The sequence below is a fragment of the Gallinula chloropus genome (genome assembly GCF_964237585.1).
Source record: "Gallinula chloropus genome assembly, chromosome: 5".
Classification (NCBI taxonomy): Eukaryota; Metazoa; Chordata; class Aves; order Gruiformes; family Rallidae; genus Gallinula; species Gallinula chloropus.
This window is the reverse complement of record NC_140090.1, coordinates 31,545,502-31,561,351: the sequence shown is the minus strand read 5'-3', so window position 1 is coordinate 31,561,351 and position 15,850 is coordinate 31,545,502. Positions and strand designations below refer to the sequence as shown.

The window sequence follows — 15,850 nt, the reverse complement described above, 5'->3', positions numbered from 1 at the left end:
GTTTAATTAATATAAGCCTCCTGCAAGTAGGATAAAAATTACTTATTTTTATAACTCAGACTCAATTTTTCATTTCATTTCCTCTCCCCCGAGTCTCCCTACAATTAGTTGGCCATAGTTTCTTAAGACTCTGTTGTGTGTGTGCACACGTGTGCGTATGTGCGCACAGCCCGGGAGAGCCTGGTGCTGCCTCTGCTCAGCACGCAGTTGTAGTTTTTACCCTCCTTCTATTCTTTCTTCTCTTTAGTTAGTTATGAGTTGCAAAACTTCACTGCTGTGGCCCGGGGGACGTTTTCCTGCCGAGTTCAGTGATCTGGTTGTGTGCCAGTGTGGATGTCTTATGGTGCGGTGCTGAGCCAGGCACCGAAGCACTGTCAGGGTGCAGATGGGTGCCTGGTGAGTTATGGGCTGTACAGGCAGAGGAAGAGGAGGTAGCAGCTCCAGGGGGCCGAAGTGACTCACCCACGGCAGTGGAGAAAGGCAGTGCCAGACACCAGGCACAGGCCGAGGGATGGTTGTTGGCAGTGCTGTGGGGTCAGCCTCCCAGCTGGATCAGTGGCCGTGCTGCTGCCTTGCCCACACAACACGGGGCTGCGGAGGGGCTGGCGTGCAAAGGCATGGCTGCCGTGCTCCGCTTTGGTCCTGTTCTGAGAAATTAAGAGGGTGTGATACAAAAGGAAACAACTATTTGCTTTCTTCCTCCCGGCACAGCTTTTAAAAGCAACTCAAGAACCATGAAAAAGAGGCGATGCCGGCCCCTTAGCAGGGACAGAACTGAAGCATTGTTTGGTTCACACTCCCCCATTCTTCCCCTGCCTTGCTCTCGCACTCCCTCCAGCACTTTGTTTCTACACAGAAAATTCATCCTCAGACTCCAGGGAGCAAGGAATGAAAAGCCCTTGTTTGGGGTGGTCTTTTCTTGTGAATTCCCTACCCGGGAGTGAGCAGTTGGGTGAAGGAGAGCAGCTGTGCTTGGTTTAGGGGCAGGGCAAAAGCTAATGGAAACTCAAAGCTGCTGGAGCCTGATTTGCTCTGATTTAAAGGTGCTGGCCCATGCTAGAGGCTGTGGCTGCTCCATGTTAGAAAGGAAGTGTGCTGTGCCTTTAAGAGCCATGTGGGATGTGTTTCTATTTCTTCTGAAAATGGCAAAACAAAAATTAAATTTAAAAATGAGAAAAATAGTAATGAAAGGAGGAGCCCTGGCTCAGTCCGCATGAGAGAGAGGGGGAAGGAAATGACCATGGTGAAATATCCTCTGTGAGGAGCTTGATTAGAAAAGTCTGCTGAGAGACAGGCCTGAATTCCTGAGATATCTCCCGATTTCATTTTATGCGCTGCATGCAATTCCTCCTCATCTTTGGCGCGGAGAACTTCTTGAGACTGACAAGACAACCCACTGCTCTCATTCCACTATTTTTATTTCCAAGATACTCTTTCAGGCAGCTCTACATTTCTTTTTTTAGCCCTGTGTTCCTTGGGCTCTTCACACCATGGATTAGCTCCACGTCCTCTCCTGCAGGCTCCCATTACACGTCGGAGGACCCAGGGGTGAAAGTGGACCCAAAGTGCCCAACTCAGCAGAAACCCAGCATGGTTCCAGCTGTTCCCCTAACCTTTGCAAGCCTAAAAAATACTGTTGTTCCCTTTTCCATGCCCCCAAGAGGGATTGCCAGGATTTTTCCCTCCATGGATTTTCAGATGCTTCCCATCTGTAGAAAGATTCCCCTTAGCTGCACCCAGCAAGCTTCAAGGAGCAACAAGTTCAGGTTTCAAAGAGGTTTCATCCCCGCTCCTGCTGCACGCAATGGCAACATGCTATTGGTGTCAAGATAGAGGTCTTAAGACCTGAAAATAAATCTGGGTTGGTAAGCTGGGCACCTCAACTCTTCACCGTCTTTGAATTTCATCAGGGTCTTGATCCTGCAGGGTGTAAAGATCCTGGGTCCCATTCTTAACTGGTAGGTGCGGTTGTGTTGCTCTCAGTGATGCTGTGATAGTAAGTCAGCACTGAAAAGCCGGAATTAATGTGGTTTGCCCTTTTTTTTTCTGCCCCTCCTCTTTTCTTGTGGTCTTTAAATAAGTACCTTGTGGCCCTAGAAGAGCACAGGGTGATTCTGCACCTCCACTGCATACTGCTTCTCATTCGGGTGAGCTCGGTGTCAGGGTCAGAGCCCTGGCAGCATGGTGAACCCCATCTTGTTGGGATGCTGGCAGCTGTACGTGTATGTGGAAAAGGAAGTGATTTTAACCTCGCAGCTCTCCTGACCACACAGCTCTTGGGCTGGGCAGCAAAAACCCACCGAGAGCTTCTGTTGTGGGATGTGGCCTCACTGGCTTTGAGGGTCAGGAATGCTGCTCATTTGGGCTGCAGGCGCCTTAGGGAGAGGTTTATTTGTTTCAAAGCGTTTCCAGCAGAGGAATGTTTCTAAGGCTCTGAAGTTTCATAAGAGCTTATTTTTTAAGGAAAACAAATGTTGAGCTGTTTTTAAGCTGATGGTGACCCTTTACCATTCCTGTGTTTTTCCCATGGGATCTTTAAAAGAGAAAGTTTCCTATTTTTCCTGCAATCCATGAGAACGTCTGCCTGAAGACCTTGATCCTACTCTGTCCAAACCAGCAGAAAGGTTTTCATGGTGTTAATGGAGCAGGGCTGGATTGAACTGGGTCTGCACTTACTCTCATGAGACTTATTCTCAGGGCTTGTGCCTTGGGGACACATTATGACCTTTAGGGTCAATCCTGTCCCCTTTGAAGCAGGAGGGAGTTTTGCATGTGGGGTGGTGTGAAAATCAAGCACTTCTGTGCAGTGAGTGGAGCAGCTGCACGCTGCGGGAAGGAGACCATATACCCAGTTCTGTCTCGTCCCACTCCTCTTGTGTGCGGTGCAGATTGCCTCTCAGCAAAACTACATGGTTCTCCTGACCTTTGTTTGTACAGTGAGGACAACAAACCCTACAATGTCATTCATGCCCTGGTTGCCCACAGCACGGTGGAGCTGGGGTACCTCGGCACCAAGATAGGTGGCAGGAGTTTTGCCGAGCGTCAGCTGGTCTGCATGAGTGCATCCAGCCTGTGGCTGGTCTCAAGCCTGTGCCGTTTTTTGTGAGAGAAGGGGCATGACCGTGGTCTGTCCTCATGATGCCAGCAAAACTCCCACATACTTGGGCTAGGCAGGAGGCAGAGGAGAAGAAACTTCTTCTGGGGCTCACTCGTTTCTTCACTGCTCACCCAAGTCCTTAGTCAGTTCTTGGACCCAAACACCAGTGACACACGCTGCCTATAAAACCGCGCTAGAATGCTCTCCGGGAAGCAAGACACTGTCTCTCAAATCTCAGCACGTGTATCGCTCCGTCGGCTCACAGCAGTGACTTAGCAGCCTGTGAGTCACAGAGCCCGATTCGGGAGGGCGTGCGCACGTGCAAGCAAGCTGCCGTGCCCAGCGTGTGCCGCGGCAGCGCCAGCTCAGCAGGTTAATGCCTTTAATTGTGCGTGCACAAGCACTGGGCACGGGTGGGCCTGTGCACGCCCCTTCATGCAGGGGCACGCAGGGTGCCTGCCTGGCTGGTGGCAGACACGGCACAGTGGCAAGCAGCTCACTTAGCGTAAATGTCAGGCTCTAATTGGCATTTGGTTTATCAGGGACGCTGTGCCCTCCCTGTGCTCCCGGGGGGGAGGCAGCAGGACTCACAATTGCACGGCACTGTTGAGGACTTGAAGCTTAATTAAGAGAGAGGATGTAATAGCCCGTCCATTAGAAAGGCTCAGGATAGCAGGCGGAGGGCTTGGTTCTGGGCAGGTGTGGGATTTTATGCCTTTCACAGGCTGATTTAGAGACTGAAATGGAAGGACTTGGCAGACTAATTAACACATAATCAAAATTGAGGGGATTTTCCAGCAGATGCAGTGATCTAGTTAATACAAATATTAGTTTTATGGAGGATTGATTTCCCTTCCTAAATGAAAGTCTGTCATTGAGGAGAGACCTGTCACTGGAAGTACAGCAGCAGCTTTTTGTGGTGAATTTGCATGATTTGCCAAAAAAATAAAAAATATAATAACTATCCAATTTCAATCTGTATACTCATGCAGCTGCCATCCCCCTGCTACCAGAGCACCCTGCAGTCATGAGGGGATCTGAGCTGACTCACTCCCCAGGAAAGGCAAAGGCTGATGCATCATCCAGCTCACACAGCCCAGAAGAGCATCAGGATCTGGGCCCACTGGGACATCTCCCCAGCACTGATGCAGCATGGTCGGGGTGGCATTGGGGCTATGGAGGCAGCAGGCAGGGCCCAGAGCAGCAATATCACTTACGGGATGTGACAGACAAGAGGGGGCTGATGGTGGGCTGTGGTGCTGCCACTAAAGCATGCTGTGAAACAAGCTGCAATGAGGGAGAGTGTGGTGACCTTTGGAGGGATGTAAGTGAAGGCACTTCAGCATGGGTCCTCCATAGGAGCAGCATCAGTAATTCAACAGTATCCAGCAAGGGGGAAACAGGGAGGGAATCTGAAATCTCAGTAATTGCTTGTGTACATCCTGCCTGACATGTTTTGCTGGAAAGCCTCCAGATGTGCCAATGAGGGAAGGTGCTTTCTTTGGAAGAGGGGGGCAAGATGTGTAGGATCCAAGCACAAGCATGCTGACCTTGCAGAGGGAGCGGCTGCTGTGGCTTGTGGTTGCAGCCTGACCCAAACAGCGAGGCTTCATCCCCTGCTGCCCCTAATGTCCTCTCAGATGGCTTGCTGGCAGGAGGGGGACGGGCACGCCAAGAGGAAACCGCGTTGGCCAGATGGTTTGTTTGCAGGGCCCGGCTGGTGATTTATCTGGGACTCACTGCCATGCATGTACAAGCAACTCTGCCATCGTCTGGCTGGGGGTTGGTTGCATGTTCACACTCCTTTGGCTCCCCTACATCTAGATGATCCCATAAATCTTCTATGAGATTTCTGCTGTAGCATCAGTTGCAAAAACAGCAGTAGGTTAAAATGCCTGAGCAGGTTTGTCCTGCCTTCTTTGAGCTGTTGCTTTGAACTACCAGAGCCAGTTCGGGAGGGGATGTAGCTGCCGTGTTAGCTGGAATGGAGGCTGCAAAGCAAAGTTCTGGGAAACAGATTAAAATGCATTTCTGCTCCTGGAAGAATTGATCAGCTCATCGTTGCAAGGCTGCCTTCAAGCATTTTAGCAGGGGAAATCAGCCTTTCAGGTGCTTTTTGTGCCAAAGGCTTCCATTTACTGTATCAAACAGAGCGACTACTGGAACCACCAGGCTCCCCACATGCTGTTCCAACAATTAACTCCGCAGTGCCCTCGTTCAGTCAGTCTCAGCAAATTCACAGGGCTTCTCAGAAGGTCCAGCTAGCCGTTAGAGTGATCCAGACATTTCATTTTCAAATGACACAGAAAGTCGTGTCTGCAGTCCGCTCTTTGTTCCAGAAGCTCCTGTTACTAGGAGCAGGAGCACGTGGTACCCAAACACCCTGCCACTTGCAGGGGATGCAGGTGGGTTCATCACCCAGAGACAGAGCATCTCTGCAGCCTTTGGGCTTGCCAGCAGGTTCTCAAGAGCTCCATGGGCCCCAGCAAGCATTGGTCAGGGGGCACAGAAGATGCAGGGTTTAGGAGGGCTCCTGTGGTTCTGGAAGAGCCTGTGTGGTTGGGAGAGACATTGGTTTTGGCCATGGTTCAGGAGTTTCTTTGATTTCACAGCCCACTAGGAATGGGAACAAATTGGAGGTTGGTGTCATCCCTGTTAGGAGGGATGTGACTTGGGCACACAGGCTCCTTTGCTGAAGCAGTGGAGGCAGCAATGGTGGGTACCAGTGGCTCCCAGTGAGGCATATGAATCATGGGTGGCATCAAGCTGCTCAGTTAACATAGTCCCCTGTAGTCATCTGTGGGCTTTGGTTGGACCCGAGGGTGGGTCACATCCTTGTGTTCAGTCGGGCTGCCTAGATATTGGAACCAAAGGTTGGTCCTGAACTTTGAGGATCTGGATTTGATTGTTCTTGAGCCTGGCTGGTGCTGTTATTAAGGATTTGCCTGTGAGACCATTTCAGCTGTGAGATAATTGTGTGATCACAGTCTGATTTGCTCTTCCACCTTGTTTGTTGTTGCTGCTTTTTTCTTGTTTTTGTTGCTTTTTCTTTGAAGAGGCTTGTAGTGAATTAGAAAAAGAGGATTTTAATTCAGGAGACCTTGATGACTTATTATGCCTTATTGCTCCTTAGGCATGGAGTACAGCTTGTTCTTTTTTTTATTCTTCCTCCACTTGTTTATCTCCCACATCTCCTCCTCCACCACTACCACTCTGAGGTAAATCACAAGAACACTCCTCCATTAGAGAACGGCATGGTACTTTTTCAAGTGATTCACTCAAGCAGGAGTGGGCAAACATGCTTTCATCTTTTTTTTCTGCTACTGTTTGTTGGCATAAAGTGCCAAGTGGCCCAAGTACATTTCATAGGTACTGGAAAATATTGCTGGAAACTCTTGCTCTTTCTTTATGTGGCCAGTCAGGGACAGATTTGTCCTTCACGCAGCGAAATCAGTGAAAGTTCATATGGAGCGGATACGCTTTTGCAGCATTTTGAACGTACATCCCAGGAGTGGAGTGATGGCAAATCTTTCTGCTGTCTTGTTCTAAATTTATTTTAGAAAGCTGTGTGGCTCACGGTGGTTGGTTTCAGCCCAGCACTCTGGCAGTGACAAACCTGCGGCAGGATCAGTGGCTGTGCTGCCACTGATACATCTCCCATGGGCTGGGCTGTCACCGGACTGCTGCTGTTTTCTGGATGGGACCTGCCTTGCAGGGCTTGGGAACTGGGCTCGAAGTTCAGGTCTCTCTGGTTTAAGTTTTGGAGGTGTTTGGGGTTGCAGACACGCTCAGTGCAGACACTGCACTTCTGCCATTGCTGTGGGCACTGAAGCCACAGAGCGAGTAGGGTAAGCAGGAGGCGAGTTGTCACTCAGAGCTTCGCTCATCAAGTGCAGTGGGCTAAGACACGGGGAAAGGAAGCGACAGACCCTTAGGTGTGGTCCTGAGGCAAAGGTAACCTCCCTGGACTGCAGGAGAGCTCACACACACTGGTGTGAAGCACCAGTGACCCAAAAGCAAACATGTTCATCCTTCTGTTGAGCAAAACATGAAGTACAGCAATAGTTGTCATTTGCCTGTCTGTGTCACCTTGTACTGCAGGCACTGCAGTCAGAGCAACCCAGTGGACTCTGTGATGGGAGCGGGCAGGTAAGGGGCAGATCAGCTACATGCCAGGCTTTCAGTCTGTGTTAAGGGACTTCAGTCATCCATGCTGCAAATAGGAAACTCCTTGAGGAGGTTTCTCAGCTGAGAGGGCTGGAAACCACTGATTCCAGACCAAATCGGCTGCGCCCGGGGATTTGCTTCCACAGGCTTTTGCTGCTATTGGTATTCAGATCAAGTATCTCCCATTCCAGTCTCAGCCTTGAACTTCTCCTGGGATATCAAACGTACTCAGTCCCCTCCCTGAGGATTGACAAAAAGCATGGCACAATTTAAAATGTAATATTAAAGCAAGTGAATCTCCTGCTGTATGTATTTCAGCTACCTTCAAGTTTGCAGCTACCCAGTTGTCACCTGTGCATGCTGCACTCACTGGGACAGCATCCTTCCTCTGTGCTGGGCTTTAGGGGCTGTTTTGCTGCATTACAGAAAAAATGAAAGCCAGGCTTTGATTTTGTCGTGCGTACCCTCGAAACAAAATTGTCAGCTGGACCTCTATTGTGGAGTGTTTACTGCTGGGACTGAAAAGAAGCAGGATGAACACAGTTTGAGATCCCAATCCCAAGATGAGTTTTCAGCACCAGTTGTTAGAAAAACCCACCTCAGGCTTATTCATTGAGCGGAATAAACACAACCTCCCCCAATGTCATTATCATGGCGTCACTTCTGACAATAACCGCTCTTTAACTTCTAATTACATCAATCTTCGGCTTACAGCTTTCTGGTTTTGCTGTTTGTCTCCTACCAGAGGGTGGTGGCTGGTGGGGGAGGTGTGCTCCTCAGTGTCCTGCCCGGGCTCTGCAGGGCACAGCTCGCTGCACACATGGAGGGTGCTGGTACAGGACCTCACTCCTGCACCATGGGTGTGGGAGCCTGCCCGGCACTGCCAAAGCCACGCTGCTGGAGCTGAGACACTTGTTGCAAGTGGCTGTAGAAAATAATATAATGGTGTTTTCCTCTTTGAACAGACAGCAAGAATTACCTGCAGCTGCAGAGCAGCGGAAGGAGGGAAGACCAGCGAGCCCGGCTCATCAGCCCCGCCATCTATCTGCCCCGGAGCGCTGTCTGCATGGTCTTCCAGTACCAGGCATGGGGCAGCAATGGGGTGATGCTGCGGGTCTGGCGGGAAGCCAGCCAGGAGCACAAGGCGCTGTGGGTCATCATGGAGGACCAGGGGGAGGAGTGGAGGGAAGGCCGCATCATCTTGCCGAGCTACGACATGGAGTACCGGGTAAGATGCTCAGGGAAGGTGTGCTGGACTAGGCAGGCATCTCCAGCATCTTCATTACAGTGTTTCAGAGCCAGGGCCCATTCATCATTAGGGAATGTGGCTGTTTTCATTGTGTTTCTTGAGTTACTATAGTAACTAAGCGGCACTGTTTGTTACTCAGAGAGTGCCTGTCTTCTGCACAGACTTGGGCCTTTGTTCAGCCTGTTGCCTTTTATATTCCTCAAATTTGCCACTTCACAAATATTTTCCCTTTTTTTTCATTTTGTTTTGTGGATCATGCCTCGCCACCCCAGCTCCAGTCGATAGTCTGACCAGAGGCAGGCACGAAGCTCCAGGGAGAACACCCAAAGCCTGCAGCCAGGAGGGGGGGTGGGAAGCTGGGAGTGCACAGCCAGCTCCTAAGGGTAGGCAGCAAAGAGCCCTTCAGACCTTCTCCAGCCTCAGCTGCAAATGCTTCTATGGGAGAAGAAAGGGGATGCGGGTTCATTTGTGAATCCACTTCTCAGATACCTTAGATCAGAGCAGAGGGCTGGGTGCAGTACTGTGGGATCAGGCCCAGTCCTGCTTTCAGGAGATCCATGGAAGAGAAGGGATGAGCTGGAGGGATCTGTGCTACTTCACACAGCCGCCTGAGCCCCTCTGGCACAGCTGTGCCAGTGCCCTGTGGAGAGGCTGCTGCTTCCAGGAGTGCCGTTGGCGTGCTTAGCCCTTCTGGGCAGCGCGCCGTTTGCGAGGGAGCCAAGGCTGCTGTTGTCACTTGTTAATGAGCATCAGTGTGGCATCCAGCACCCTCTGCAGCAGAAGGAAATGCTCACTTGCAGGCCCAAGGCAGCATTTCGACGACCACCCTGTCAGGGAACCTTGCTCTAGCTGGCTTCCAGCCCCAGCCCTGAGCCAGGGAGCTGCTGCTTTTGGGCCACTGACCCCTCTAAACTGCTGCCTCCCACATCGGCCAATGGCTCGAGCTTGGGACCAGCAGCCACCTCAGAGAAAGGGGGCACCTAAAACGGGGAGGAGAGGTTTGTGAAATACATAGCCCTAAGAAGTTATTTGGACCATAGGGAGTAGTCAGGGAGACAGAAACCAAAAGCTCTGCACCAGAGCTGCACAACTAGTTTGCATGTGTGTGTGTTTTCACAAACCACCAGCTAACACAGTGTGCCAACAGATAAGTGATGGGCACTGGCTGACTACTTTGTGCTTTAAATGCAAATATACTGACATTAGCTAAATAACAGTATCATTATGTAAATAATGCAAGTCTCTCCACTCAGCAGTTCTTAGGGCTAACGACTCTATTTATTTTTGTAAATATATTTTGCCTGTGATTAAGTAGGAATAAATTGACCCTTCTCCTCTAACATTTCAATACTTCTTATGTAACGTTGATGGAAACAGCACTTTGCAGTTCATGTAGCTGTGCATTTTGTGCCCTTCCTTTCCTTTTTCTGATCACAGCCCATGGGCCAGATCTGGTCCAGCTGTAAGTCAGTGTTACGCTACTTGCATCATTTGTGCAAGGGCTGGAGGGTGGCCTGCGATGCTGAACATTGATTCAGAGTCTTTGTCCCATGTGAGAGACATTTAATTGAACAGTTCAATTGCAGGCCAAGTGCTGCCAGGCCAGCTAATGATCTTTCCACCAAACCCATCCCTGCAGAGCAGCTTTCCCTGGGAAGGGGCAGGAGAGGCAGGGCAAGGAAGCAGGACTAGTCTCAGGACATGTGCAGGTGTCTAGGGAAAGACAGGAGCAGCTCTCCGAGCCTCACCCTCGGGAGCAGCAGCCACTGTCCACCTCCCACTTAGCACTGACATTTCTGTCCTGATTTCTTACAGATTGTCTTTGAGGGATTTATACGCAACGGACACTCGGGAGAGCTCGCCCTTGATGACATTCGGCTAGGCACCGACATCCCGCTGGAGAACTGCATGGGTACGTGCTGCGTCCGGTCACAGGGTGGGGGATGGCGGTGGGGGCAGGCAGGATTGGAGAGTCTTTGCTTGCAGGCTGCTAGTTGGCCACCACCTTTTCCCCACTTGAGCTTTCCAGGACTTTCTGGATCTCAGCTAGGACTTCCCTTGCCCCTGAAAGAAATGAGGGGGATGGGGCCTCTGCGTTGGTGTGAGAGCAGGAAGCACGTGTCTCTGCCGTGCAAAACGGAAAGAGCAGCTGAGGGTTACTGAGGACAATTCTGTGCGATAAGGACATACACCAAATTTAAAAGGAAAGTGCTGGACAAAAGAAACCAGCTGTCAGTCAGTATTACATGCTTAGAGGGGCTGATGAGTTCAAAAGGAGGCTTCTCTAATAAGAAATAAAATAGCAGAGGGGTTTTACAGCAATGTTAACAGAATAATAAAAGAAATTTTTGTCCTGGAATTCACCGTTCCCCAAACCAGGCCAAAAGCCAGGTGGATTCATTCAGTGTGAAAGACAGAGAAGATTTGGGGCGGGGGGGGGGAGAGAGAGAGAAAAAGTGCATTTTAGCAGTTTGCCAGTGGAGCCATTGCCCTGCCCTGTTCCTCTAGCTGGCGTATCCATGCACACACACTGAATGCTCTTGTCACCATCTCGCTTGGATGTGGATTTAGAGCGATCCCAGCTGAGGAGGGGACCAGCATTATTCACTTAGTTGGATGTGTGCTGAGAGCTGCCCTGATCTTCCACGTGAGCAGGAGGAGACACGTTTCACTACTAAACATCCTCAAAGTGGCCATGTCCAACCTGTCCTGAAGTCACCGGAGTCAGGTGGGGCAGAGGCTCTCTCCCCTTTGGGCTTTGATGCTGCCTTTTCTCTGCTGAGGGAAGCAGAGGATCTCAGTGCCTCCTAACCTAAGCAGGATGGACGCTGTCTTCAAGGGGTTGTATCTCAGGGGTGAAGGCACAGGACAAGCTGTACCTGGGAAAGGCTGGTCCTGTCACACACTGCCCTGTGCAGGTGGGCAGTGGTGAAAATGGTGCAGGCACCAGCATTAATAATAGAGAACCAGGACTGCCCAGAGATGCACTTGAGCACTATCAGTCCCAGTTTCTTTGATTCTTTGATCTCTGCTGGTCTTCCATCTGTCAAAGGAGCTAATACTCCATATGTCAAATTCCCTGTATTTAAGGCTTGACAGTGGTGTTTTAATCCCTTGCCTTCTATGGCATTAAAAAGAAGCAAGACTGATGATTAACACTAATGGCATTTCCTATCTAACTTCTTTTGAGCCCAGCAATTCACCTAGCTCCAGCATTACTGTATCTTGGGCCTCATGAACCTAAACTGAATATTTCAAAACAAAAGCATTAATAAATTACAAAGTTTCAAGCATTGCCAGCACTAAAAATAACACCTAACTGCTGCTCAAAATTATTTTTCCCATTCTAGGAGATTGAATGGTATTCTTAAAACTGATAAGGACAGTTTGTTTCAGATCATTTCTAACAAAGGGTTCCCACTGCAAACTTTCACATAACTCAGAGGTGATTTTGATGTCACCAAAATAGTAATGAAGCGGCAGAGATACAGTGCTTTCCCTCTGCCAGTGCCATGAGAATAGCAGCACAGGCTACTGTTTTTTCAAATGTAATCCTGGGAAGTAATCTGATTCCTTTTTGGCGTGAAAGAACACTAATAAGTCACAATAATTTTTTCCTTTGACAAATGTGTCATTCGCATTCTGAACTTGAGTGATGATTTCATAGCACTCAGTAGAGCCAGAGTCTGCTTCTGTGACTCACAGGCATAATGCAGAAGTAATCTAAAAATAATCAGAAGTCTATTACTTCTGCAAGAAAGTAATCAGTAATAAGTACTGATTATTGCTTTTCAGATCTAGTAATTTGTAATAGATTACTTCTTCAAAGTATCTTGAAAGAAGAAAAAAAATCACTCGCCTTTGTTTCTTGGCACTGTGAGAGGGAGAGGAGCATGGCACCGATGCCCAGGAGTCACACAGTTCCCATGCAAATAGCGATGCCAGAGCTAAGCCAGGAACCAAGCTGCTCTGGGAAATTTTAGGGGGTTTCCAGGTTTCATCACTGGGACAGGTGTGCTTTCTCTGTGGATGACTCAGGTTGGCCAGCTGAGCCCAGATGACCCTCAACCTACTGCATATTTTTCTCTGAAGTCTGTGTCTGAGTCGAGGTTATTCTGTCTGGTCAGTCCCCAGCCGAGACAGGGTTTCTCCCCATCCTGGTGAGGCTGGCTAGCACCCCACACTATTCCAAGAGTGGCTTCTGTGGGGCACAGCCATGAGCCTGCTCTGCTTCGGTGCTGCACATTAACTGAGACATGAACTGTGGCTTTGGGTGTAATACTGCACTCTCTAAAACTGGGTTCTGGTTTTTTTTTTCCCTTTGCAGAACCCATCACAGCTTTCCCAGGTGAGAACTTCTACTTTCCAGGTAAAACTGCACTTCTCTCAGTGGTTTCTTTCTTCTGGCATGTGCTGTTACATGGAAGGAAAGTGATGTGTGTGCTTGTACAAACAGCAAATGTTCTGAGCAGTGAAATGGCAAGCTGTGCTAAACCTCCCCCGCCGCAGCAGCAGGAGATGGCACCCTCTGACTCCTGCTAGGTGACAGGGAGCAGGCAAACAGACAAGTCCCCCTGCCTTGGGGCTGAATAGCATTAGGAAACTTGCCATCATGAGGCACCTGGCCTCCTGAAGAGCAGCAGAGCCCAAAATGGGAAGGCTGAGGTGTAAAGGGTAGTTACCAACTGACTTGAAAGAAAAAACAGTAGCCAATTAAAAGTGAAATGGGTGGCAATGAAGTACACCAGCGTGGGGGAAGGTTGTGCTTCAGTTTAAGGATTCTCTGGCAGTGCTGGTGTTCGAACTGCTGTTGAAGGATGGTGGGGCTGCTCTGTGTGGAAGGGGAAGGGAGTTGGGAGGTAGAAGTGGGAGAACAAAACTGCCATGAGGAGCTTTGAAGGTGACAGTCAATAAAAGGAAAACAAGGTGAAATGGTGCATTTAATAGCTTAATACTGGCCTGAAGGATAGAAACCAGCATTTCTCTGATCAGACCTACAGTGTAAGAGAAATGGTGAAGATAAACTGCCTCGCTCTTTGAGCAGCCAGTGGGGATGCTGCTTGTCGTGCTCTGGAGTGCCATCTGCTTTTGTGGGGAAGAGCAGTTTAGTCTGTTTGAGGCTTTTTCCCCACTGTTATGATTTTGGATTTTGTTTTCCTGCCTGCCTGTTCAGGAATGCATCTGGGGGTTGTGTTGTGATGTAGAGCAAACTTGGGGCTCCCCTTAACTTTGTTTTGCCAGTTTAGTCAACACGTCCTTTGCTTTCACTTGGTCACGATGTCTGTGTGTTTCCCCTCCCCCGCCCTGCTGATGGGCTGCTAAATGTGGCCGGGCTCAACCCTACAAGCAGCAGTATTTCTGTGTGGGGCAAAGCCATCGCCGGTAGATGCGAGCATTGGGAGCTGTGGCAGTAAAAGCAAAGCGGGCACCGAGACTGAAGTCGAGCGTGCGACTCTGTCCCTGGGGTGTGAGGCAGGCTCTGGAGCGTTGCCAGCGGGAGGCATGTACACAGGGGTCTAACTCTGTATCTCACAGTGTACCCATAGTGTAACAGCTAGGAATTTGGGTTGGTTTGTTTGTAGGCTGCTTATGTATCTGCTTCTCAGGTTTGTGGTGCTGCAGTACTCTCAGCTGACAGTTAAACTTCATGATCCTTCTGTACTTAAACTATCTCTCTGCTCTCTTGGGCCTGGTCTGGTACCTGATTTGCAAACAGCATCCTTGTCTTTAGGGCTTGTAGCATGCATTATTCAGTTTAGACATTGTTCTGGGTTCTCACATGGAGTCTGTCCCAGAGTACTGCTAACTCGTGTTGTTTCTTTTGCCCTTCACCCCGTCGTGCTGCCTGTGTGCTTCTGTTTCCCCATCGTATTCCCCAGTGCACGCTGTCTGGCTAGGGACAGCTTTTGCTGTACCCAGCACAGCAATGTCCCTCAAGCACCACAGGCAGATGCTGCTGCTGACACACCTCCCCTTCACACAGGAGCTTGCCGGCTTGTACCAGTGGGATCCTGCCCATTGTTAGTGTCCTGGAGGACATCCTGGCCCTGCTCACAACAGGGGAGCAATTGCAGCAAAGGGTCAAAAAGGTTTCCCTGACTGACAGGCAGAAATAGATGGGGCAGAGAGATGGAGTGACCAGGGAACGAGCAAAATGTAGGGGGAAGAGGTGAAGATGGAAATTAGAGAAAGCAGGATAGTCATTAAAATGAGGAGAAGACAGAGATGTCCAATAGGAGAGGGCAAAAGGAGAAGTCCCTGGCTTAAGAAAAAAGAGCTCAAGAGGAAAGATTGTGCAGGAAGTACTGAGATGTTCTGTAACCCCCACTCCTGCAATTACATGATGAGCTGAAAAAGTCAGATGCCATTAAAAATAATAGCAAATCTTTCCTCTCTTGGCTTGGGAGCAAAGCTGAAAATATGCACCTTGCAGGCTCCAGGATCACAAGGCAAATAATAGAGAATTGTGTGGGTGGAATATCTTTCAGCTGGTGGGTCGGGATCTTACAAGACCAGTCAACTGTGCTTAAACTGTGCTGCGTTTGAGAGTTGATGCATTGCACCCATAAAGAAAAGGTATAACAAGTGGCTGAAAGCAAGGAGTTAGATAAATGCCAGGCTAAAAATAAGAGACATGTTCCAAAGAGCATGGAGACAAACCATGGGGGGAATCTGCCTTTGGGACTGGTGGATACTCCCACACTGGGTATCCTGAAATCAAGACAGGGATCTATCTTCCTGGAGAAGTGACAGGTGACAATTAAGGGGTTGAGACTGACACCGATTTTGTGGCATTCAGATTAGATGACTGTAATACTCACTTTCACCTGAGCCATCTGCAAGAAGTCCAGCTGTGTTGCTTGTCCGTAGCAGTTAACGTCAGTGATTTCGAAGAGGAGTACAACCTGTGACACAGCAGTGGCAGAGCAAGGCAGGCAGCCTTCCAGGAGGCTCCCAGGAAAGGATTTCCTCCTTTTTTGTCCCTGGATGAGTTTTGCTCCTGCTACTTTTGGGCTTTGCTTTGTCCTGCACAGCTCTAAAGCTGGTCCCTATAGAATCTTCCCTGGTGAGAAGAGGAAGGGGCTGCACACGGCTAGGTTGGAGGTGTGAGCCCAGCAACACACCACAGGAAATCACCCACCTTGTAGGAATTAAACCAGGTTTTCACTGACCAGTGTCCCAAGCTGTGCATAAACACAGCACCCACAAAGTTGACAGCAACAGTGGGAGGCATTTCTTTATTAAGATGAGAACCCCAGTGAATAAATGGGTAAGGTCGTGTGTGTGTGGTGGAAGGCAAAGGGGAGTGGAAAAAATATTAAGTTAAGGAGATGGAT

The 15,850-nt window shown here is 49.5% G+C and overlaps 1 protein-coding gene across 2 annotated transcripts in view; it reads left to right on the top strand.

Moving 5' to 3' along the window:
- Positions 1–15,850, top strand: part of NRP2 (neuropilin 2) — a gene marked incomplete at both ends in the record, with an annotated part of 86,129 nt that overhangs the window by 55,590 nt on the left and 14,689 nt on the right. The window contains 3 exons of one of the 2 annotated variants that reach the window (XM_084265706.1): positions 8,230–8,492; positions 10,329–10,425; positions 12,841–12,861. In XM_084265706.1, coding sequence (XP_084121832.1) covers positions 8,230–8,492; positions 10,329–10,425; positions 12,841–12,861 — 381 coding nt within the window. Of the gene's footprint in view, positions 1–8,229; positions 8,493–10,328; positions 10,426–12,840; positions 12,883–15,850 lie in introns of both variants that reach the window. The other variant, XM_084265705.1, reaches the window with a different exon arrangement.